Here is a 24,811-nt window from a genome sequence, read left to right on the forward strand (position 1 = left end):
CTCTACGCGGGAAAGCAATGTTGTTTTTCGCTGCTCTGATTGTTTACTCGACTCCTCGCGGGACGCAGCAGAAAAGTTAAACAGTGGAAAAAACTGGTAGGCAGAGATAAATGCATATCTGAATAATGAAATATTTAATATAACATAAATGTTCATGTGTGTTCGCAAGTGGGTGTACTTCATCTCACAGAGCTAACTAATTAACCTAACTTGGCCCTGGCTTTACTAAGCAAACCAGTAGCTACCAAGCTAACTCTTTAAAACAATGAATGTAACTATAAGCATTTGAAAGTTGGTAATGGCCCAACTTTCTCCACTGCCTTCTCAGTATGTATTGCAAGTGACTGTCGGTGTCAACAACACAACAGCTGTTGTTTGTTCAGTTGCTGTAACTAGCTAACTAGCTAGTATCTCTCTGTAGCTATGACATCTTTACTGTTAGCTACTCTCTGCCTGTATTTAGTAGCAAGATGAAGGTGATAACATGTGAGATTGCGTGGCACAACAAAGAGCCTGTCTACAGTCTGGACTTCCAGCACAACTCTGAGGGCTGCATACACAGGCTGGCCACAGCAGGAGTGGACACCACTGTCAGGGTGAGTAGCTACTAACGTTATCTGTTTAAAACAACACCGCCATTGTCGTTTAATCATTCCTTCTCTGGGGTTGTTTCAAGGGTCCAATCTGGAATTGAGACCAGTCTCTATATCTCTCTATTGCTCTCTATCGTTCATTCTCTCACATACATACACGCACACACTGTGAACACTTTGTATGCATTAGCAGAGTGCCTCACACACACACACAGAGAGAGCTTAGTAAGGGAACTATTTAATAATGCATTGTATGGTGATATGCTATTAAGAGAGACAATGACCTAACGAGTGTAGTGGGTCTGTGTGATGCTGTAATGTGTGATGTCACTTCCTGTGGTCAGTTGTGGCGTGTGGAGATGGGGCCTGATGGGAAGGCTGTGGTGGACTTCCTGTCCAACCTGGCACGGCACACCAAGGCTGTCAACGTGGTGCGCTTCTGCCCCAACAGCGAGCTGCTCGCATCTGGAGGAGATGGTGGGTCTCGACGTAGTAAACGTATATATCAACACAGCGGGACTGTAATATATAAAGATGTGATTAGATACAGTATATTGCCACCCTTGCATGATTCACTATTTCTTCTAAAATATGTTGAAAAAACATATGTTTATACGTGTATTTCTTTGATTTACAACTGCACAGGACCAAGAGAAGAAAAATATCTAAGCTGAAATTATTCAAAATCAGAATTAATTTGGTTAGAGGTAATTATTCTCATTTACTGTGTAATTAATCAAATCTGTGATACATTGCAGGTGCCTACAGGGTAAGAATTGCCATTCAAACGGTTTAAAAAAGATAAAACAGAACATTCTTCTCCATTGTAAAGTGCAAGGGTGCCAATCAATGCTCTATAGCCTATACAGTATACACTAGATTACTGATCAGGGCGCTGTGTTGAAGCCACCATGCCTCCATCTTGGTACTCTCCCACCATTGTAAAAAATAGTTTGGAAGCTATAGAAATGCTTTGTTAATGTCTGCATTTGTCTTTGCCGCATTCATTCTATTACAGACACCTTAATTCATACTTTTAAATTATATTATGTGAGCTAAACATAAAAAAGATATAAAAACAATTTCCTTAAAATATCATTTTTAGACATGACTAATGTTACTGTCCCCACTACACCTAAAGAATAATTAAATACATGTAATTTTGTCCTTGCAACATCCTACTGAGGAGTGCCAATATGGCCAACCGGTGGCTTCAAAGCAGCTCAATGGCCAATACATAACATCAGCAATCCAGGGTTTATATACAGTGGGGAGAACAAGTATTTGATGCACTGCCGATTTTGCAGGTTTTCCTACTTACAAAGCATGTAGATGTCTGTAATTTTTATCAGAGGTACACTTCAACTGTGAGAGACGGAATCTAAAACAAAAATCCATAAAATCACATTGTATGATTTTTAAGTAATTAATTTGCATTTTATTGCATGACATAAGTATTTGATCACCTACCAACCAGTAAGAATTCCGGCTCTCACAGACCTGTTAGTTTTTCTTTAAGAAGCCCTCCTGTTCTCCACTTATTACCTGTATTAACTGCACCTGTTTGAACTTGTTACCTGTATAAAAGACACCTGTCCACACACTCAATCAAACAGACTCCAACCTCCACAATGGCCAAGACCAGAGAGCTGTGTAAGGACATCAGGGATACAATTGTAGACCTGCACAAGGCTGGGATGGGCTACAGGACAATAGGCAAGCAGCTTGGTGAGAAGGCAACAACTGTTGGCGCAATTATTAGAAAATGGAAGAAGTTCAAGATGACGGTCAATCATGTCCAGGCCCGTCTGAAGTTTGCCAATGACCATCTGGATGATCCAGAGGAGGAATGGGAGAAGGTCATGTGGTCTGTTGAGACAAAAATATAGCTTTTTGGTCTAAACTCCACTCGCCGTGTTTGGAGGAAGAAGAAGGATGAGTACAACCCCAAGAACACCATCCCAACCGTGAAGCATGGAGGTGGAAACATCATTCTTTGGGGATGCTTTTCTGCAAAGGGGACAGGACGACTGCACCGTATTGAGGGGAGGATGGATGGGAACTTGTATCGCGAGATCTTGGCCAAGAACCTCCTTCCCTCAGTAAGAGCATTGAAGATGGGTCGTGACTGGGTCTTCCAGCATGACAACGACCCGAAACACACAGCCAGGGCAACTAAGGAGTGGCTCCGTAAGAAGCATCTCAAGGTCCTGGAGTGGCCTAGCCAGTCTCCAGACCTGAACCCAATAGAAAATCTTTGGAGGCAGCTGAAAGTCCGTATTGCCCAGCGACAGCCCCGAAACCTGAAGGATCTGGAGAAGGTCTGTATGGAGGAGTGGGCCAAAATCCCTGCTGCAGTGTGTGCAAACCTGGTCAAGGCCTACAGGAAACGTATGATCTCTGTAATTGCAAACAAAGGTTTCTGTACCAAATATTAAGTTCTGCTTTTCTGATGTATCAAATACTTATCTCATGCAATAAAATGCAAATTAATTACTTAATCATACAATGTGATTTTATGGATTTTTGTTTTAGAATCCGTCTCTCACAGTTGAAGTGTACCTATGATAAAAAATTACAGACCTCTACATGCTTTGTAAGTAGGAAAACCTGCAAAATCGGCAGTGTATCAAATACTTGTTCTCCCCACTGTACATCATTGGTGCCACGTGCCAGTATATTTGACTGCATCTGTATGACAGAAAATGGTTTGCCATAAAGATATAACATATATAGCAAATATAACTATAGCATAGTTGACAAATAAAATGGAACAAGGGTGATCAGCATCTCCAATTGTAATCAATTGATGCCAACACTGAACAATAATACGCTATTTATATTTACATTTTAGTCATTTAGCAGACACTTATCCAGAGCAACTTACAGTAATGAGTGCATGTCTTTTTTGTACTTTACTATGTTCAAGTCATAGCTAGGCAGAATCTCAAACCGAACACTTGGCCCCTAAACACTTTATATATTGGCCACTTGCTGATGTGTTCGATAGTGATCACTCGAGTCTGCAAGTGTCTTGGCCAAAATGAGCATTGAGACGATGCACACTCGATGTCCCAACTGCCACTTATCAATATTCTAAATCCATTCGCGAGCATGTCTCCCGCGCCCTGTCTTGTGGCATGGCTCACTTTGAAACTCGTGCAGACGCATACACCGATAGACAGTGAGAAAACGACATGTCTCTACTCCTGCACAAAATATGTGCGAGTATTTCCATCGTCAGTGACTTCATCTGCTAATTTAGCTTGTTGTAGACTGCTTTGATAACAAATACTCAGTCCACAGTTTATGTTGTTCCATGTGTGTGTGCTAATGACTGTGTGTTGATGACTGTGTGTAACAGATTCAGCCATCCTGCTGTGGAAGCTGAACGACAGTAAGGAGCCTGAGCAGACCCCGTCGTTCCAGGAGGAGGAGGATTGTCAGCTCAACAAGGAGAGCTGGAGCGTGGTCAAGACCCTGCGGTGAGACCCTTTAATCACTCCCCTTATCTATAATACATTGTTCCCTCCCTGTGTATTACTTCATAATCACATTCGTGACTGTTTGTGTGTGCATTGTTTAAATGGTGTTGTGTTTTGTAGGGGACACATTGAGGATGTGTATGATATCAGCTGGACCCGGGATGGGAACTTCATGGTCTCTGGTTCTGTGGACAACACTGCCATTATGTGGGATGTAACAAAGGGTAAGACGTGTCTATTCAGTTACAGTTGCGGCCAAATACTGTATATTGGCACCCTTGCACTTTTCTTAAATAATTCCCTATGTCTTCTAAAGTTAAAATTGAAGAAAAACATTTGGTCTCCTCACCTTATTGGATTTTCAACATTGCAGAATTAATAGTATTTTTGTAAACTTTTTTAAAACTTTTAATTTAGAAAATAAAGACATGGCATGGACAAAATTATTGGCACCAATAAGGTGTGGTGGCCTAAAGTTTAGTATTTAAGAAATCTGCAAGGGTTCCAAAATATTTGGCCACAACTGTATACCTCTGTGTTGTCTATATTGTGTGTGTGTGTGGATGTTATTCAGTAAGGGATAATCAATGAGGGGCTATGCGTTCTATGAAAAATAATGAACAACGTGGAAGGTGTGTTCCACGATGCGCTAGCGGAGTGTAACTGACATTCCACAGAGTTGCATTATTTTCCAGAGAACGCATAGAGCCCCGAGTTGATTATCCCTTTTATACCATGGCTATAATTTAACACATTTGCCACTAGAAATGTGTTCAACATCCACTGAAGTGGAGAGCAAGTTTACTAGATAGCTACAGTAGTTGCTGTGGTAACCAAACAACCAGACTTGCTAGTTTAGCTAACCAAACCATCAGTCCTAGAAAGCCATTATGAAAATGCCAATTATGTTTTCAATTCAGCTTTTGCTTTCAAAAGCAGCTCAAACATAGAACATGTAAGAATGAACTATAGCCATTTATTTATACCGTGCAAATATACCGAGCGTTATAGGGAAATAATGCATGCTCTAGAATGCCAATCAGAAATAAGTATAACACAGGTAATAACTGTTGTATTTCTCAGGTCAGAAGCTGTGCATCTTTAACGACCATAAGAGCTATGTGCAGGGAGTGACCTGGGACCCGCTGGGCCAGTATGTGGCCACACTCAGCTGTGACAGGTAGGAACACAACACACACAGCCACTGGTCTCCCGTAAGATGCCATTTTGTCTCTCCTTTTATCAGTGATCAGTGGGACTAACATGATACGTAAACAATGAACCAACATGGACTCGTAGATTGATAAGGTCTGAACCTTCTTAAACAATGTGATATGATTGATAATCTGACTGTCTTCCCTCCCTCAGGGTGATGCGTGTGTACAGTACTCAGAGCAGGAGGAAGGCCTACAGTGTCAGTAAGATGAGCTCTGGATCAGCTGCGGAGGGAGAGGTCAGTATGAGCTGAGTGGACAAATGTTCTCCCATAGATGGGTTAGCTGACAACGTCAAGAAAACCATGTGCACGCTTCAATGGGGCAGAAGTCTGTGTTGTGATTCTGCATAGCCAGATAGCTACCAACAATGACAAGAAGCTACCATGTGGGGAATCGTAAGTGACTTGCTTCAGCCAGTTTCATCTTGTTCTTGATACCATGTCTTGTTTTGAGGTGTTTTGACTGATTTCATGCCAATGCTAATATGGCTAAACTTCGGTAGCTAGCTAACCAACAACTGTAACGATGTATTTGAGGCAAGTGCTCATTGTGCCAATGTATTTATGTTTTACAATAAACATTGGAGACGAACTATAGCTTACATGTTGTCAACACTCTAAGCCAACTCTGTCTGTTTTGCCCCGTATGTGTCAGTTTTGTTGCTAAACAACCAACCCGTCTACACACACACACACACACTTTACACACACAATTTACATTGACACTAAACACAATCATACACACACCGAACATTCATTAATGTCTGTGAGCAGGTGAAACAGTACCGAATGTTCCATGACGACAGCATGAGGTCTTTCTTCAGACGCCTCACCTTCACACCGGACGGCTCCTTCCTGCTCGCCCCAGGTAAACACACGCACCCGCACACACAGAAACAATTAAGCCTTGTTCACATTGGCAGTTTGAAGTGACTCAAATACTATTTTTCTGCATCCGATTCGAATCAGTTTTATTTCCTGCAGTCTGAACAGCCAAAACAGACATGGATTCAGATATTTCAAGCCACATTTTAAACCACCTTCGTAGGTGGTTTGAAGTCAGATACAAAACTGATTCTTGGCCATGCGACTTGTCTGAATGTTCAAATCTGATTTATTTAAATTATTTTGCATATCTTGTTGCTTGCTAGCTGCTCTGTTGACAATTTGACAAGAACATGTGGTAGCTTGTTAATTGTTTACAAACAAATTAGTGAATGTGCTAGAAAGCTAAACAGCTACCTAGCTAGCTAGTTGACTGCTGTGTCCCGCTCTGTGTCCCTCTCTCCCCCCCCCCCCCCTTCCTCTGTCTGTTTTCTGTCTCTCTCTGTAGCGGGGTGTGTGGAGGCAGGGGAGAACATCACCAACACCACCTACGTCTTCTCCAGGAAGAGCCTCAAGAGGTAACTGCTGCCAACCAATAGCCATTTGTGGACAATACAGATTAATTGAACTGAAACTGTCCAGGTCTGGAGTTAGCTGCTCTCTCTGGGTCTGTTGCTCTAGGTCTGTATTTCCCAACTCCAATCCTCCAGTACCCCCAACAACACACATTTTGTTGGATAGCTTGATGATTAGTTTACAAGTAGAATCAGGTGTGCTTGTCCGGGGACTGGAGTTGGGAACCACTGCCCTACTGTAGGTCTTAGAGCTTGGTGATATGGACTAACATCCATATTGCCATAAATTGCCTGAATTGATGCGAGAACAATACGTTTATAACATTAATGTGCACCATTAACAAAAAAAGAATTATCCTTAAAACTACTACTACTAGTTTGATGGTTGTAGCCATCAATTGTCCTATTAACAATCACCCATATTAGCAAACATTTAATTTACAACTTCACATTTCGTAATGAACGATATCAGCCAAATGCCTGCAATAAGTGATCAGTGTCGATCATTTTCAGTTTATCGTCCGAGCTCTAAAAGGTCTTGCTCTCTTAGTGTGTATCTGTGACTGTATCAGAGTAAGTGTAAAACTGGATGCATCCTAGGCCCATAGCTCACCTGCCCTGCCCTGCTAAAGCCACCCTGGCTGTACGCTGTTGCCCCGTCTACTTTGAGCTGAGGACCAAGAAGGGAGAGGGTAAAGACACACAGCTCTTCTACTGATTATTACTCATTTATATATTTCATTTATTCAGCAAACTATATTACCCAAGATATAAAAGGATAGCTAACTCCCTTCCTCTCTCTCCCTCCTCCCCACTCCTCTCCCTGCTCCCCAGATGGCAGTGCCCAGCCCCTGCCCAACACGTTTGGCTTGCCCTACAGACTGTTGTTTGCTGTGGCCTCCGAGGATTCCATCTTCCTCTATGACACTCAGCAGACCCTACCCTTCGGCTACGTCTCCAACCTCCACTACCACACACTCAGCGACCTCACCTGGTAGACACAGACACACACACACACACACACACACACACACACTCTCTTCCTTGAGGCAGATACTGTATCTTCTATTTCTGTGTTTTTGATGAGCTTGAGGTAGAAGATTCCTTGACCACAGATTTAGGATCCGATGACCCTACTACTCCCAATCCTAAACTGCACTGAACAATATCTGATCCTGTATCAGTGTTTAGGGGTAACTTCTAACTACTGTTTAATTTGTTGTTGTTGTTGTGTGGCATTGTTCCAGTCTGTGGTGTTTTCACCCAGTCTCTTTAGTGATGTCATATCCTTTTGTAGGTCTCGAGACGGTTCCTTCCTGGCGGTGTCGTCTACAGACGGCTACTGCTCCTTCCTGTCCTTCTCCCCTGGCGAGCTGGGCACCCCCCTCAAGGAGCCCCCCGTCCTGGAGGTCGTCACCCCTGGCAACGGCCCTGAAAAGAAGGGCAAGAAGGCTGCAGCGGCCCGCACGGTGTCCCCTGTCCCCAAAACCACAGAGAGCACCGCCCCTGTTCACCCCAACCCTAAAGAGGCCCCCAGCACCCCCCTATCCTCCCTCACCTCCCCTGCCACTCCTCTGGCCCCTGGAGGAGAGGAGAAGAAGAACCCTGGCAAAGCCAAGCCCCAGCCCCGTAGGATCACCCTCAACACCCTGGAGGGGTGGGGCAAGCCCAGCACCCCCAAAGCGCCTGCTGCTAGTGCCCCCAAAACCCCCACCACAGCCAGCATCAGCACACTCGCCACCCCCCAGCAGCCTAGCCTTACCCCCAACACCCCCCTCAACCCCTCTACCCCCAACACCCCCCTCTCCCCCTCTATATCCCAGCCCTGCCTCACCCCAAAGGCCCAATGCAGCAGCGGTAAAACCCTGGGCCCCAGCACCCCTAAAGGACCCGCCCCCAGGTAAGAGCACAAATACAAGATGTCATGGATCGTGTCATTACTTTTTTATCCACAGACCATTGTGTGTCTGTGTTTGTGTGTGTCTTTACCTGTCTCTGTTTATATGTATGCCTGTGAGTCAGAGTTGGTGCGTGTATAATGTGAGAGTGTGAGTAGCTTTTTGCATGCTAAAATGTACCTTGATCCTGGTTGAATCCCTCATTATGTGAGCCACCGCTACAATCAAGGGATGGATGAAACCCTCCTCGCTGTAATGGCTGCCCCTGGTCCATAATCTCATAACAATCCTGATCTCAGTAAAAAAGAGAAAAAATCTCACTTTTCCTGCTAGCACTGACTTTGCTGATAACTACTTTATTGAAGAAAAATTTACTTACTTTGATATGTGGTTGTCCCACCTAGTTGTCTTAAGATGACTGCACTAACTGTAAGTCGCTCTGGAAAAGAGCATCTGCTAAATTACTCAAATGTAAATGTAATGCTGCTTGATGCTATAGCCTAGATGCTAAAACGAGCTAGCCTGAATGTAAAGGCAGCACACGGCATGTAGGCTACGCTCTCTCTCGTTAATGCAAGACTATGGTAGGTAAATATATGCCACATCACTGGATGGAAAGGAGCAGTTAGATGGGGAGAGGCTGGTGGGAGATGGGAGCACCTGCCAGGCAGCATGCTTAGTGTAGGGAAGGACATTGAACCATTTTCCCCCTACTGTTTCCATTTATGGAAATGGTTGTGAATTATTTTGTAAACTTAGATTTTCAGATGCTGCAGATGACTTTTCATTTTGTGTGTGTGTGACAAAATAATGAGAGCGCTTGCGGTGTGTTTGGTCATTATCTACTGTCTGTCAGAACAAAACCCTGTCTGGTATTCAGGGTTTGTTGAACCCCCCACAGCTAATCAAATGCTGATTATCCTGAGAAGCTGCCGGCAGACAATGGATGGGCCGTGTGTGACATCAGTCTATATAAACACAGATTGAATGAGGAGAGAAGGGGCAGAAGTGAAGTTCGATTTGTTATTATTTGCAGGTTTACTTTTTATCAATGAATCCTAAATAAGGTGGGAGTGTTTCTTATGTAGGCCTACACTAATAGAATAATAGCTGTATGTTGAATTCTACTGTGGTCTTAGATGGGACTAATTCCTCAGCCACCTACTCAAGAGCCGGGTAGAATCCCCCTCGAAGTCACAGTTCTCTCGCTCTCTTACCTTCTGTTTTCAGACGGATATCTCTGACTCCCTTCGTCTCCAGATCTCCAGCTGCCTTCACCACACCCTCCTCCACAGAGAAAGCCAAACATGGTCAGTATATCCAGCAACAACTAACGCCGGGATTGGCCAAGCACTTTACAACAAGGCCAGCGATTGGCTATGGACAGTATTATCATTACCGGTCTTTGTAATGGGGTCTGCCTCTGAGAGCCCAACTAATGAAACAAAATTAACATCTGAGTATACTAAATTATGTGAAATCTTATTCCTAAGAACTGTTTGTTTTATCCAGTCCAGTGTTCTGCCTGTGATTGATGCATCTCTTTTGGTTCAACTTATTCCCCCAGAACGGCCCTCTCCCCCCACTGACCCTGTGTGTCAGCCCCCAGAGTCCAAGCGGCCCAAGACCAGCACCCTGGCAGGCAAGACAGGGGTGGCTCCAGCCTCAGGGTCCACACCCAACCCCTAAGGACCCCACGCTACCAAGAACACTGAAGCATGAGTACAGAGCAGCACAGAGAGAGTGGTGTCAACATGCAACTCACATATTATCATCCTACACACACACACACACTTTGACACACACTATCACATTCGCACTCTCACACACACACTTTTGGAGTCTAGCCTATAAAACTGCATAGAGACTGGTGTTCTCAGCTAACACTCGCGTACATGCTCACAAGAGTTCACAGAGCGAAGACTGGCGTTTCCTCCTAACATTATTCTGTACGTTTTTGTAACTTGACGTTCTGAATCTGTAGCACCTTTTGGTGGATAACCAGGTTGTTATTGTAAAATGAAAATAAAGGATAAGAAACAAGAAGTTTAAGTTAAGATAAACCACCTCAGTCCAAATGAAGCCTAGCTCAAGTATGAAACGCAATGGACATTGACTTTTGTCTGAATGATTGTCTGTATTAGTGTTATATTGGTACACTATATATACAAAGTTATGTATACAACGTATGTGAAAACCCCTTCAAATTAGTGGATTCTGCTATTTCAGCCACACCTCAACCCCATCAAACACTTGGAACGTCGAATGCAAGCCAGGCGTAATCGCCCAACATCAGTGCCCGACCTCACTAATGCTCTTGTGGCTGAATGGAAGCAAGACCCTGCAGCAATGTTCCAATATCTAGTGGAGAGCCTTCCCAGAAGAGAGAAGGCTGTTCTAGCAGCAAAGGGGGGACCAACTCCATATTAATGGAGTTGGTCCCCCCATGATTTTGGAATGAGATGTTTGACGAGCAGGTGTCCACATACTTCTGGTAATGTAGTGTATATTTTTGTATATGAATGTCTGTGTATAATGCTGTGGATTTTGGTAACATTTTTATACAATAATGCTTGTCTAAAAAAAGAAATGTATTTGCTGCGTCTCTCAAAAAACATTCTGATGAAAAGCAGTGTACTACTACTACCAGGGGTTAGGGACCCATCATACTACTCCCAGGGTTAGGGACCCATCATACTACTACCAGGGTTAGGGACCTATCATACTACTCCCAGGGGTTAGGGACCCATCATACTACTACCAGGGTTAGGGAACCATCATACTACTACTCCCAGGGGTTAGGGACCCATCATACTACTCCCAGGGGTAAGGGACCCATCATACTACTCCCAGGGGTAAGGGACCCATCATACTACTACCAGGGTTAGGGACCTATCATACTACTCCCAGGGGTAAGGGACCCATCATACTACTACTCCCAGGGTTAGGGACCCATCATATTACTACTCCCAGGGTTAGGGACAATGTTCCCTCTAATCACTGAACAAATTTCAGGTCTGCTGAGCACAAACTTGAATGTTGTGAAAATTCTGTGCAACTTCTGGCACGCGTTTATTGTGAACACTGAGGCTGTACCCGCTTTAACTTACAGTTATAACAGTGGCCTAGTAGGCTACTGTGGCTATTTGATCATACTACTACTGTTTTTATATTCAAGCACACGAGCATGGCAAGACATTCTTTACATAGAGAAAGCAGGTCTCAACTGCCCTGATCTCCTTTGGAGATGAGACTGTCTAGATATACCGATTGAATGGAATGGCTCTAGCATGACACTATAATTTACTTACAGTCATTTATACATGTTGAACTACAAATAGAAAGAAGAAAGTGGAGTTGGATTGGACACACTCTACGAAAACTGGCGGTCCTTGAAATGGAACCCACATGGAGAAAAGAAAGAGAGGTTGACCCAGAAACACTTGGAGGAGATACGTTCAGGCAGAGGAAAAACCTGCCCCTGAACCTAGTGAGATGGAGGAAATTCATCAATGGCCTATGTAAGTAAGTCAAAAATGGTAGTTACATCCGGTTTTCAACTAAATCTATCCATCTACCGAAGTGCTGAGGATACCTGACACCTGGCAGACATGGATGTTGAATCGGACAGGTAAAAACAAGTATCCTATTGGCTTATCCAGAACAGTGTATGAGGGAAGGAAAACACGGAGAGGAAGCCACTATATACTTTTAAGACTCGCCCTGTCTGACATTGAGATGAGATTAGAATGGGCTTGTTTGACATTGCAGGCGACTGCTGACTGACTGATCTACAAATCACCTTGCATCATAAATAACGACTCATTATTTGTAGATCAGTCAGTCAGTCACAATTTACCCATGATACATCACGGTTTTGATGCTCTCGAACACGGCCAATGCCTAAGAGAGGGGGATGAGGAGGGGTTGATGAGTCCTTGTGAAAGTCACACTGCTTGTTGATGAGGGTCACTCCCTGCCTTAGCTATAGGCACAGTATAACTATTCACAAACCTTCATGAACAAGCACATCCTTTGACCTGCCTGACTACAATGAGTTGAAAGGTCACAGGCAGTGCTTGACTTTGGCAGGAGCTCACCGGAGCTGTGTACCGGCCCCTCAAATATTCTACTGCTTGAGCTCCTGTTCCATCATATAGAATATTAGCTCAAACGTATTGTAGAGCTCCTGCTCCTTTGGAACCCAAATTGAGTCAAGCACTGGTCACAGGAGAGATTATGTGAGAGGCAGACATCTTCTGTAGACACTGGTTTCATTTCACACATAGAGAGATGATCACAGAATCAATTAAACACCTCATCTTTCATGAGGTGTTTCTGGCATCTGACTCCAGGTAGAAGTTGCCCTTTGACACATACCCAGGATCAGCTTAAAACCTCTGTCTCCCTCTTGTTTTAAAGGTGTCTATCTTTGACTCCTGTCGTAGCCCTTCACCACACCTTCCTCCACCGAGAAAGCCAAACATGGGCAGTATATCCTGCAACAACAATCAGCTTACCGTCCTCAAAACTGACCTTAGATATATGTGAGGCGACAACTTACAAATCTGAGTAGCAATAATAAGGCAGAAAGGTGGAAAGGCTGTGCCACTTGTAGCTTCATAACCCTAGACCAGTATCCTATGAGCATTTAAGAGCCTTAATAACCACTAGAACAGATCACATTGTCTTTCCAACCACAGGTGAATGTACACAAGTACATTTAGGGCAGAATCTGTCATTAGAGCAGTGATGTACTGTGGGGAAAAAAAGTATTTAGTCAGCCACCAATTGTGCAACTATGACAGACAAAATGAGATTTTTTTTCTCCAGAAAATCACATTGTAGGATTTTTAATGAATTTATTTGCAAATTATGGTGGAAAATAAGTATTTGGTCAATAACAAAAGTTTCTCAATAGTTTGTTATATACCCTTTGTTGGCAATGACACAGGTCAAACGTTTTCTGTAAGTCTTCACAAGGTTTTCACACACTGTTGCTGGTATTTTGGCCCATTCCTCCATGCAGATCTCCTCTAGAGCAGTGATGTTTTGGGGCTGTCGCTGGGCAACACAGACTTTCAACTCCCTCCAAAGATTTTCTATGTGGTTGAGATCTGGAGACTGGCTAGGCAACTCCAGGACCTTGAAATGCTTCTTACGAAGCCACTCCTTCGTTGCCCGGGCGGTGTGTTTGGGATCATTGTCATGCTGAAAGACCCAGCCACGTTTCATCTTCAATGCCCTTGCTGATGGAAGGAGGTTTTCACTCAAAATCTCACGATACATGGGCCCATTCATTCTTTCCTTTACACGGATCAGTCGTCCTGGTCCCTTTGCAGAAAAACAGCCCCAAAGCATGATGTTTCCACCCCCATGCTTCACAGTAGGTATGGTGTTCTTTGGATGCAACTCAGCATTCTTTGTCCTCCAAACACGACGAGTTGAGTTTTTACCAAAAAGTTCTATTTTGGTTTCATCTGACCATATGACATTCTCCCAATCCTCTTCTGGATCATCCAAATGCACTCTAGCAAACTTCAAACGGGCCTGGACATGTACTGGCTTAAGCAGGGGGACACGTCTGGCACTGCAGGATTTGAGTCCCTGGTGGTGTAGTGTGTTACTGATGGTAGGCTTTGTTACTTTGGTCCCAGCTCTCTGCAGGTCATTCACTAGGTCCCCCCGTGTGGTTCTGGGATTTTTGCTCACCGTTCTTGTGATCATTTTGACCCCACGGGGTGAGATCTTGCGTGGAGCCCCAGATCGAGGGAGATTATCAGTGGTCTTGTATGTCTTCCATTTCCTAATAATTGCTCCCACAGTTGATTTCTTCAAACCAAGCTGCTTACCTATTGCAGATTCAGTCTTCCCAGCCTGATGCAGGTCTACAATTTTGTTTCTGGTGTCCTTTGACAGCTCTTTGGTCTTGGCCATAGTGGAGTTTGGAGTGTGACTGTTTGAGGTTGTGGACATGTGTCTTTTATACTGATAACAAGTTCAAACAGGTGCCATTAATACAGGTAACGAGTGGAGGACAGAGGAGCCTCTTAAAGAAGAAGTTACAGGTCTGTGAGAGCCAGAAATCTTGCTTGTTTGTAGGTGACCAAATACTTATTTTCCACCATAATTTGCAAATAAATTCATAAAAAATCCTACAATGTGATTTTCTGGATTTTTTTCCTCAATTTGTCTGTCATAGTTGACGTGTACCTATGATGAAAATTACAGGCCTCTCTCATCTTTTTAAGTGGGAGAACTTGCACAATTGGTGGCTGACTAAATACTTTTTTCCCCCACTGTATATTTTGTCTCCATCACTAATTTTGCTTGCTGCATGTCATGCCTTGGATGAAGAAGTAGAAGAGGATGATGATGTTGATTATGTTTAGGTTAAGGACAACAGAGTCTGTTATACAGTCAGTTGCATGTTTGAGGGCTTGGTGTGTGTGTATTTTTGCATGGGTGGTCCACTCTGGTCTTACATCAAACAGTCAGTATGGATAATGATGTTTTGGGGCTGTCGCTGGGCAACACAGACTTTCAACTCCCTCCAAAGATTTTCTATGGGGTTGAGATCTGGAGACTGGCTAGGCCACTCCAGGACCATGAAATGTTTCTTACGAAGCCACTCCTTCGTTGCCCGGGCGGTGTGTTTGGGATCATTGTCATGCTGAAAGACTCAGCCACGTTTCATCTTCAATGCCCTTGCTGATGGAAGGAGATTTTCACTCAAAATCTCACGATACATGGCCAGTATGGATAATGCCTTACCTAAACTACATACAACTGGAAGCATGTTATTAATTTGATTGTAAAGCCCATAATCCTTATAATAAAGGGACTACTCTACATAGAGTAATATAAAATGAAATCAAATACTGCCACTCCTGCCATTCCAGTTTGGGGTCACATATCTAGCCTACAACACATTATGCATTCACATGAATACATTTAGATGACAACATTGTGGGTGCATTTGTAAACATGTTTATGTTTATAGCCTGTAGCAGAAGAATGCCTGAAAGCTTGGCCTCTGATCACATTTCTCGGTCTGAATGCAAAATAAGATTAATCTAAGAATAGGCCTATATGAATTCCCTAGAGAGGTATTGGCTGATTTAAGAGAAGTAGCGGAATTATTGTATCAATTCTATTTCTCAGTAATCAATTTGGCAATGTGCACTGAGGCAATACTGACGTCAACAACCTATCTTGATGCATTAAAAAAACACTGCCTGACTGGCAGTTCCAATGGCCAATCGCATAGTCTATGGTCGGGGCTCTTTAAAGTGTCTACTAATAGGCATTGACTGAAGGAGGGGGAAGATCCTGTGAGTGTTAGAATGATGTTAGGTTGTCATGTGGTAACCAACAGAAGGTTACGAGTTTTAAAAAATGGGATTATTTGATCATCTGACCTGTTTTGCGTAAAGGGAAGAGATATGGAATGAGTCGGATACCACAGACGGGAGTCTTGTGTTGTTTTTGGATACATAATTTTGACATTTTGAACATTTGTGGTGATCGGCGAAACACCTCGATTCACGAATAGGTTGTTCAACTCGCGATGCTGGACAGATAGCTGCATCATCATGTTGCTTCCGAGTTAGCGAAACAAATCACAAGTTACACCAGGGGAATAGTGAGTCGTCGTCATTTAGCTACAAAGGCTACCCGACAATTGCAATTGTAAGCAGAAAAGGATGGATACATCTGTTGATTTGGCTCGTTGGCACTTCAGTGATACATTGTCGCGCCCCGTGATGTGAACTAAGAAGAAAAGTAGCTGGTTACATTGTATCACTTGTTTATGCCTGTGTTTGGCGCGATATTCCTCATTTGTTATTGGTGGTCTCGATTGTAATTAGCCAACATTTTCATTATGGGCATTTGGGAAAATGAAGAATCAAAGTGTATTTTCTTTCAAACTAACCTTGCCACTGAAATATAGTCTATCCAGACCTACATTATAATAATCTGGAATATATTATTCACTTTTTCATTGGCTCCATCATCATCAAATAACCTATTGGATTTGTCAAGGGGGTGTACGTTTAGTCTCTGTTGAATTACCCCTGTTTGTGTAGGATATCCACTCTGACTCTTGATGAGACTGCTCTATTCGGATTATGATCATGACCCTGGAATGTATGGATGATCGCCAAAGATATGCTGACTTCATGGAAATATGCTGGTGACAATTCTCCTATTCTAACAAATCGGTTACATAGTTATTGAGCTGCAGACTGTTATTGGATACTTTTTGATTTTAGTGGCTAAACGTGCCACATTGTCTCAGTGAATGGTTTTAACCACACACTGGAATGCAACATAAATAGCCTATCCAAATAGGTTGCCAATAGGTTAATTTGAAAGTTTCTTAGGTCTATTTCATCCTATGTTTTCCTGACCCGTCTTTAATCATTTGTAACAGTCCACTGCTGTCACCGCATCCACGTGGAGTTGACAACACCAGACACTGACAACTTTTAGGTGGAGGAAACTTGCAACCGTGACGCACAGACGGCTCCCTCTGCTGTAATCCCCAGACCAGTGCAAGGGGACATAGCTTTTGTTTTTGCTTTCGGACGGCGGAGAGGAAGAGGGATATACTCAATAAGGAAAAGTAGTTTACAGCAGATAAAAAATAAAAGGTCCGGCTAAAATGGCCGGCGACTGCAACTATAAGACACAATACGCGAATGATGACACATTTTCTCCATCCAAATTACCGGACCGAGTGCGGGTGCTCGCGGGGGAGCCCGACGCCTCCCGTGCTGTGACGGGGCGTAAGTCCTTGGGTTGCTCGCCAAACTTCGAGATGATTGACGGACTGCTGTACCGTAAGAAGTTGGAGAGAGGCTTTATCCACTACCGGGAGGTGCTGGACGAGGACCGACGGTTCGGGGCTATCTCTACTTTCCACCGGCGGCGGCCAGGCACGCGCCACCACTCCCTGGAAGACACGTACAGATCAGTGGCAGAGAACTACTGGTGGGAGGGTGAGTCTGGACGGGTGGGATGGTTTATTATCGATGGCATTGTTGCACAGGACAATGATTAAAACCGCTTGGGATGTTCCCCAAAGTGGCCTATAGACCGAAAGATGTCCGTCTAATGTTCTTGTGAGGCTTGGTATAGGTATACAAGAATGGTATAGGCTGTAATTTAAGCACATTGTGACTGACTTCCCCTATGTTGCTTCTCTATAATCTATCATCTAGTGTAAACAATGTATTCCTCTTCTCATCACAAGTGCAGGCGTTAGACAGAGGTGTTATTATAATGCACCATTAGGCATTTACATTTTAGTAGATGCTCTTATTCAGGGAGAGTTACAAGAGCAATTAGGGTTAAGTGCCTTGCTCAAGGGCACATCAACAGATTTCCCCCCAACTATTCTGCTTGGGGTTTCGAACCAGCGACCTTTTGGTTACTGGCCCAACACTCTTAACCGCAAGGCTACCTAATGTTGAACTACATTTTGAAGAATGGCTGGTCTTGTTTTGCTGTTCAAAAACATTAGGACCCTGTTGGTTGTCAAAAGCACTGCTTGTGTAATACGGATTGTTTTGTGAATAAAATGTTGGATATGATGATCATTGAAATAACATACATTATTGATTCATCCTCAGGGATGTACTTTCAGATCCGAGACTTTGTCCTGGGATGTCCAGAGTGCCTGGAGCAGAGGAACAAGAGACCCGAGGTAAGAGATGGAACCCTGAGCTCCTGGCATGCCTGGCCCAACATGCATTTGTAGTCTACTTGTGTGCTGCTATAGCTCCTTGCTTTAGCTACTGTCATGGAGTTAGCTAAATATTTTCATAAAGAAACTGATAAAACACACAGGTGCAACATCAAGGTAACTTACAAAGATGGGAACCAAGATCCATTTTTCATTTAATTTGTATTTAATTCTAAGTAAGTCACAGCCTATATGCCCAATTTACAGACTATAATGATTTAATACAACGGAATGTTGTTTAAATGATGAGCGCTTTATGTACCTACCAGCCTAGTGTCGCTCTTGCAAATGCTTCACAATGTATTTCTTTATAGGCTATAGCCTTGTAATAATAGAAATAATATAGCCTAAATAATTCATTTAGAGTGTTTCTATGCTCTTTAATACGACATGTAGCCTATTTGAAATGATGAGCACTTCTTACATTCATGTTTATTCAAATAATTTTCATTTAAATCATATGGTTTGGTTTCAATACTTCAAAACCAAATGGTAGGTCCAGGTCGTCACAAAAATAGATGGGTGTTGGTTAAATTGTGATTTTAATGAATAGAGCGGCAGTTCTTTTTCCTGTTCTCTCTCTCTCTCTCTCTCTCTCTCTCTCTCTCTCTCTCTCTCTCCTCTCACCTTTCCCCTCTCTCATCTCTCTCTCTATAATATAATATGCCATTTAGCAGACGCTTTTATCCAAAGCGACTTACAGTCATGTGTGCATACATTTTTATGTATGGGTGGTCCCGGGGATCGAACCCACTACCCTGGCGTTACAAGCGCCATGCTCTACCAATTGAGCTACAGAGGATCTCTCTCTCCCCTCTCTCTCTCCTCTCTCTCATCTCACTCTTTGTCTCTCATCTCTCTCCTTCTCTATCCTCTCTCTCTCTCTCCTCTCTCTCTCTCTCCTCTCTCTGTCTCTCATCTCTCTCTCCTCTCTCTCACCTCTCCCTCTCTCCTCTCTCTCACCTCTCTCTCTCTCCTCTCTCTCTCCTCTCTCTCTATCCTCTCTATCCTCTCTCTCCTCTCTCTCCTCTCTCTCCTCTCTCCCCTCTCTCTCTCTCTCTGTCTCTCTCTCTCTCCCCTCTCTCTGATCTCTCATCTCTCTCTCTCACCTCTCTCACCTCTCTCTCATCTCTCATATCTCTCTCTCTCTCTCTCTCTCTCTCTCTCTCTCTCTCTCTCTCTCTCTCTCTCTCTCTATGACATGTTCAATCTTTTCATACTTCCGTCTCTCACGTTCTCTTTTCCTCCTCTCGCTCATGCTAACTTTCCCTCCAACAGAAGCGTGTGGGTGAGAGCCGTCTCTCTCAGACGATGATGTCACACAGCCGTGACGTGCTGAATAAGCTGAGGAGCCAGCGGGAGGCTGGGCTCTTCTGTGACATCACTCTGAGGACAGACGGACGCTCTTACTCCGCCCACAAGGCAGTGCTGGTGGCAGTGAGCGAGTACTTCCAGGAAGTATTCACTGAGATGGACTCCGCCCCTAGTGCCATGTCTGACATCGACCTCACAGGTATGAGACGGTCACACACACACGCCTCTCTGAATGGGGTTTCTTTATCCATTTGTTTCTTTTTTCTTCCATCTGCTCTCATTTTGAGGATGCCCATGTTGTTTTGGCATGGACATGTCGGCTACTGCTCTGAAATGAACTCAACACCACTTTCTACCTCACACTTTCTTTTCCACTTTTCCACTCCGTCATATTTGGTCTCTCCTTCCACTGTTTCCCTTTGATCTTCTCAACATCTGTTTTTGGGGCTAGGGCTGATGTTTGTGCCTATATTGAGCCTCTCTTTCTTTAATCTCTCTTTCTCTCTCTTTCGTTCTTTCCTTTCTGCTCTCTCTTTCTCTCACTCTTTCTTTATTTTTCTCTCTCTCTTTCTGTCTCTCTCATTCAGATAAAAATTATATCTCACTAACTCAACAACTTTTTAACTTTCCCTGCCTGTCTAATCACCTCCCTCTCCCTGCCCTGTAGGTTTCAGTGAGTCTAGCCTGGTGTCTCTGTTGGACTTCTCCTACTCCTCTACTCTGTGTGTGTCTGAGGAGGACCTGTCAGAGGTCAGCACTATGGCCCGTCATCTGGGCATGTGGCCTGCCGTGGAGGCCTGCACGGCCCTCCAGAGGGAGCACGGGGACCACACCGCCCGCTACCCCAATACGGAGCACCCTGCCCTGGGCTTTCCATCGCAGAGCCCTGGGTCTCCCCTGGAGCTCCGCCACCACCAGAAGGACAGGAAGAAGGGGTTGGCTAGAGAAGGCAGGGAGAGGGTGGCTGGTGGGAGAATGGTGAGGGGTTTGGATGATGGCTTCAGGCTAATTCTGGATCAGTTCGATGAGTCGGGTGAGGAGAGCCCCACCAGACGGTCGCCCCGTCGCCCCCTCAGACCCAGCCCCCACCCCCCAGGGCAGAACGGCCTCCCCCTCAGCCCCACGCACAGAATGAAGCTCATGGACTTCAAATCCCCCTCCTGTAAAATAACCTCTTACCCCCCAAAAAATGTTCCCTCCACCCCCCGTTCCCGAAACGCCCCCTCCTCCTCCTCGCCCCACACACACACCCGTCTCCTCCGCTCCACTCCTGGGGCCGCCCAGGAGGTCCAGAGACTGCTGCCCAGGACAGAGAGCCCTCCTCTGGGCCGAAAGCCACACCCTGTCCCCCGTCCTGCCTCCACCTCCTCCAGACAGAGGGCTGGCTCTGAGGCCCCCATAGTGAGGGTGGAGGAGGAGGTGGAGGAGGATGAGAAAGATCATTTCCGAGCGCTGGAGAAGTACCGGCTGATGAGCGTGCTCGGGTTACAGAGGACGTCCCTCCTCCCCAGACCAGAGGATCTGATTGGCTGGAGGCAGAAGAAACGCCTCCGGAAGCTGAAAGCCAATAACTATTCGCTGACTAAGCGGCGGAAACCTCACCCCCAGGGGTTGGGGGGGCTTGTGTTCGGGGGGCTGCCCCTGTCCCTCCCTCTCTGCACTACCGCCAACACCCACTTCTTGAACAGGATCATAAAGAAGGAGCCTGAGTATCCAATCAGCATGGAGGACATGAGACTGAAGAGATCCAGGCAGCCCCGGCGGTTTCCGCCCAGCGACAGGAGCATGCGCAGTAAAGTGGCGTTACCGGACCTGCTGCAGCCCGTGTCCAGGCCGGCCTACGGAGGCAGGGATCTCAGACGTTCTATCAGGGGTGAAGAGGTCAGCCACCCCCATCCGCACCTCCCGCCCCGCTCTGGGAACGCCAGAGTTCCAGATCCCAAGAGGAACATCTCTACTATCCGGATCAAACCGGAACCTGCCGACTACGCCATCTCAGCCCCGCCCTTCCCCTCACATGGCCGACGCCCTAACACACACATCCCCCCTCCCAGGGCCCACCCCAGGAACAAGGTTACCATGGAGACTGTCAGGGTGCTCCGCTACAACAGCGGGCGTCTGGTGGCCAAAACCAAGCCGGAGTGGAGTGGCATGAAAGAGGCTGGGAGAGCCCAGCGTAAGCCCAAAGAGAAGAGCAGGAGGACAGGGTGCAACCAGGGAGCAAGGGGGGTCACGGAGAGAGGGCCTGGAGCTCTGAGCAGCAGGAAAAACAGCATCCTCAGCCCTGACCCTGTCCCTCCTCCCCTCCATAGCCATCCTCTGTACAGGGTCATCAAGGAGGAACCAGCAGACCCTCTACCTGTGGCTGGGCCTTTCCCCGAGCCGCCGTCCCCAGAGCTGGGCAAGAGGCAGATCAAGCCCCCTGTCAAGCTTCTAGATCCAGGCTTCCTCTTCAGCTTCTGCCGGCCGGCCGGAGGGCCCATGGTGGGGGTGAAGAGGGAGGAGGAGAGCGTGGATATCTGCCTAACACGGTCTGTCTCGAGGGGGGAGAGGTTTGGTCCAGGGGGGGCCCCGGACAGGGTCCTGAGGGCCAGAGGAGGCCCCCCCACTCTGCTCATGGTGAAGAAGGAGCGGGAGGAGAGCAGTGTGAGCCAAAGTCGAACCAAGAGGCAGAGGACACCAAGGGCTGTCAACTCTCACCAACACAAAGACCCCCACCTGGTTAGAGCCACAGGGTCAAAGGGTGCATGCACGGCACGGGACATACCAAAGGTACACACCAGGGGTGCATAGTATAGCTGTTCTTGCACGTTCTCTCCTATTATTTGGGACGAGTTTCAATAGTTTCAAGTGGGCTGCTGCTCTTCTCAGTCCTCACCTTATTTCTGTCAACTGCACTGACAAGAAAACACAAGGTACAGTAAATGAAAGAAATAGCATAGGTCTACTGAAGGACTTACTTTCACCTGGCCAATTCTCTGAAATCAGTACAGATCAAGGGAAGGAGGCAGTTTGAAACTATTGATATGCAGCCATGCTTTCCTCCACAGTTCTCCAGGGGAGGTCAGGGGTGGGTGGAAATAACCGTTATCTTTCCATAACACCATTTATTAGACTGAGGATTCAGTCAGGGGTTAAATGGCTGAACCAATCCTGTCTGAGGGGAAGGTGTCTAATCATCAGCCTCACTAACTGAAGCATTGCTTTCACACTGTTAAAAATGTTGACACTTAACTTTAATGCTCTCTTAGATTACGTTGGGAAATGTCAGATCTGGGCAAAGAATACATACTTCTTACTTTTGGAGACTAAATTGAGTTTGATAGCATTCCATATTGATTGCTCAGCCGACACATACATATATCATCAAGCTACAATATGTAATGACCACGTAACTGGGTGCTTGTCCAGCAAAAAAGAGCATAACGTCATCTAAAGAAATCCATGTGTGTTCCTGACTGTTATCTAACAGAATGGACTCTTCTCCCTTTCTCTCTGCAGAAACAAGCTAAGCCCCTCCACCTGCCTAGCCGAGGCCCCGCCCTGTTGGACTCAATCCGCCGGGCGCGGCTCAAGCAACTGCGGAGTCCTCGCAGTCAGGCCCCCAAGGCCAAGTCATCCCACGTCTGCTTGCAGTGCCGGGCCTCCTACAAGGACTGTAACGGCCTCATCATGCACCGCATCAGGCACATCGAGGGCAAGCACTGGCCCTGTCCTGTACGTACTGCAACTGGAAACCAAACTACTACTGTCTTTCTCCTACCCTTACCCTACCCCCTTCACCCCTTCCTACCCTACCTCCTCACCCCTTTCCTACCCTACTCCCCTCACCCCTTTCCTACCCTACCCCCTTCACCCCTTCCTACCCTACCTCCTCACCCCTTTCCTACCCTACCTCCTCACCCCTTTCCTACCCTACTCCCCTCACCCCTTTCCTACCCTACCCCCCCCTCACCCCTTTCCTACCCTACCCCCCTACCCATGCTTCTACCCCCTCGCCCCTACCCCCTCACCCCTGCCCCCTCACCCCAACCCTACCCCTGCCCCCTCACCCCTTCCCTAAACTCCTGCCCCTACCCCCCCTCACCCCTCACCTCTTCCCTACCCGCTGGTATTGAACATCCCTCCCTCTCTGCCTGGCCTGTAACTATGAACTGATATGGTATTGAACATACCCCCCCCCCTCTCTGCCTGGCCTGTAAATATGAACTGAGATGGTATTGAACATACCCCCTCCCTCTCTGCCTGGGCTGTAAATATGAACTGAGATGGTATTGAACATACCCCCCTCCCTCTCTGCCTGGCCTGTAAATATGAACTGAGATGGTATTGAACATACCCCCTCCCTCTCTGCCTGGGCTGTAAATATGAACTGAGATGGTATTGAACATACCCCCTCCCTCTCTGCCTGGGCTGTAAATATGAACTGAGATGGTATTGAACATACCCCCCTCCCTCTCTGCCTGGCCTGTAAATATGAACTGAGATGGTATTGAACATACCCCCTCCCTCTCTGCCTGGGCTGTAAATATGAACTGAGATGGTATTGAACATACCCCCTCCCTCTCTGCCTGGGCTGTAAATATGAACTGAGATGGTATTGAACATACCCCCTCCCTCTCTGCCTGGCCTGTAAATATGAACTGAGATGGTATTGAACATCCACCTCTCTGTGTGTTGTAGCTGTGCAGTAAGACGTTCTTCAGGATGAGGAATGTGAAGAACCATATCCGGACCCACGACCAGAGGCTGTATAAGTGTCGCAGCTGTATGGCTGCATCCTGAGACCTGACTGGGGAGGGAGGTGAGTGTCCCCTGTCCCTCTTAAGGGCAAGATAAACCATAACCGACGTCGGCCATGTGCAGTAGATCACCTGCTGATGTCGACGAGCAGTGGCGATTCAACATGTAGAATAGGCGGGAAATGAACACAAAATGGCAGCTGATGTTCTGAAGTCAGAGGCGACATGACGGCCACTCGCTGCTTTTAACCGTTCGATGGTGTGGTCTGTTTTGTCCTTTAAGCAAGTGTACAGTATATGTCAGCACTGCTCCTATCAATGAAGTTTGCCTTTTATGATTGAATTCCTATCCGTTGTCAGACTAACTCTCCAGTTCCCTAACTGTCCTGTTTGGGTTTTAGGGTTGAAGCTC

General features: G+C 45.8%; 3 protein-coding genes across 3 annotated transcripts; all 3 read left to right on the plus strand.

Annotated features, from left to right (window-relative positions):
• Nucleotides 1–15: 15 nt before the first annotated feature.
• LOC311143457 (chromatin assembly factor 1 subunit B-like) lies at nt 16–10,930 on the plus strand. The gene is made up of 14 exons (XM_084179274.1): nt 16–96; nt 464–596; nt 938–1,070; nt 3,958–4,078; nt 4,199–4,302; nt 5,162–5,258; nt 5,447–5,531; nt 6,069–6,162; nt 6,628–6,697; nt 7,295–7,386; nt 7,529–7,688; nt 7,992–8,594; nt 9,823–9,902; nt 10,160–10,930. The coding sequence occupies exons 2-14, from the start codon at nt 471–473 to the stop codon at nt 10,279–10,281; spliced, it is 1,887 nt and encodes a 628-aa protein (XP_084035400.1). The 5' UTR covers nt 16–96; nt 464–470; the 3' UTR covers nt 10,282–10,930.
• A 5,050-nt stretch (nt 10,931–15,980) lies between these two features.
• Nucleotides 15,981–18,358, plus strand: LOC311143822 (zinc finger and BTB domain-containing protein 11-like; the record flags this gene model as incomplete). The annotated part of the gene is made up of 2 exons (XM_084179704.1): nt 15,981–17,597; nt 18,231–18,358. The coding sequence occupies exons 1-2, from the start codon at nt 17,261–17,263 to the stop codon at nt 18,356–18,358; spliced, it is 465 nt and encodes a 154-aa protein (XP_084035830.1). The 5' UTR covers nt 15,981–17,260.
• A 1,287-nt stretch (nt 18,359–19,645) lies between these two features.
• LOC311143823 (uncharacterized protein) lies at nt 19,646–23,913 on the plus strand (the record flags this gene model as incomplete). The annotated part of the gene is made up of 4 exons (XM_084179705.1): nt 19,646–19,856; nt 20,325–22,429; nt 23,159–23,374; nt 23,872–23,913. Exons 1-4 carry the CDS (start codon nt 19,655–19,657, stop codon nt 23,911–23,913), a joined length of 2,565 nt encoding a protein of 854 aa, XP_084035831.1. The 5' UTR covers nt 19,646–19,654.
• Between the last annotated feature and the right edge of the window lie 898 nt (nt 23,914–24,811).

This window comes from Coregonus lavaretus (assembly GCF_964263955.1).
Source record: "Coregonus lavaretus genome assembly, chromosome: 16".
NCBI classification, from domain to species: Eukaryota; Metazoa; Chordata; class Actinopteri; order Salmoniformes; family Salmonidae; genus Coregonus; species Coregonus lavaretus.

Coding starts and splice junctions, on each gene's coding strand:
- LOC311143457 (XM_084179274.1), top strand. CDS start 471: ATGAAGGTGATAACATGTGAGATTGCGTGGCACAACAAAGAGCCTGTC. Junction 7,689..7,991: donor ACACTCAGCGACCTCACCTG/GTAGACACAGAC, acceptor ATCCTTTTGTAG/GTCTCGAGACGGTTCCTTCC. Junction 8,595..9,822: donor CCTAAAGGACCCGCCCCCAG/GTAAGAGCACAA, acceptor TTCTGTTTTCAG/ACGGATATCTCTGACTCCCT.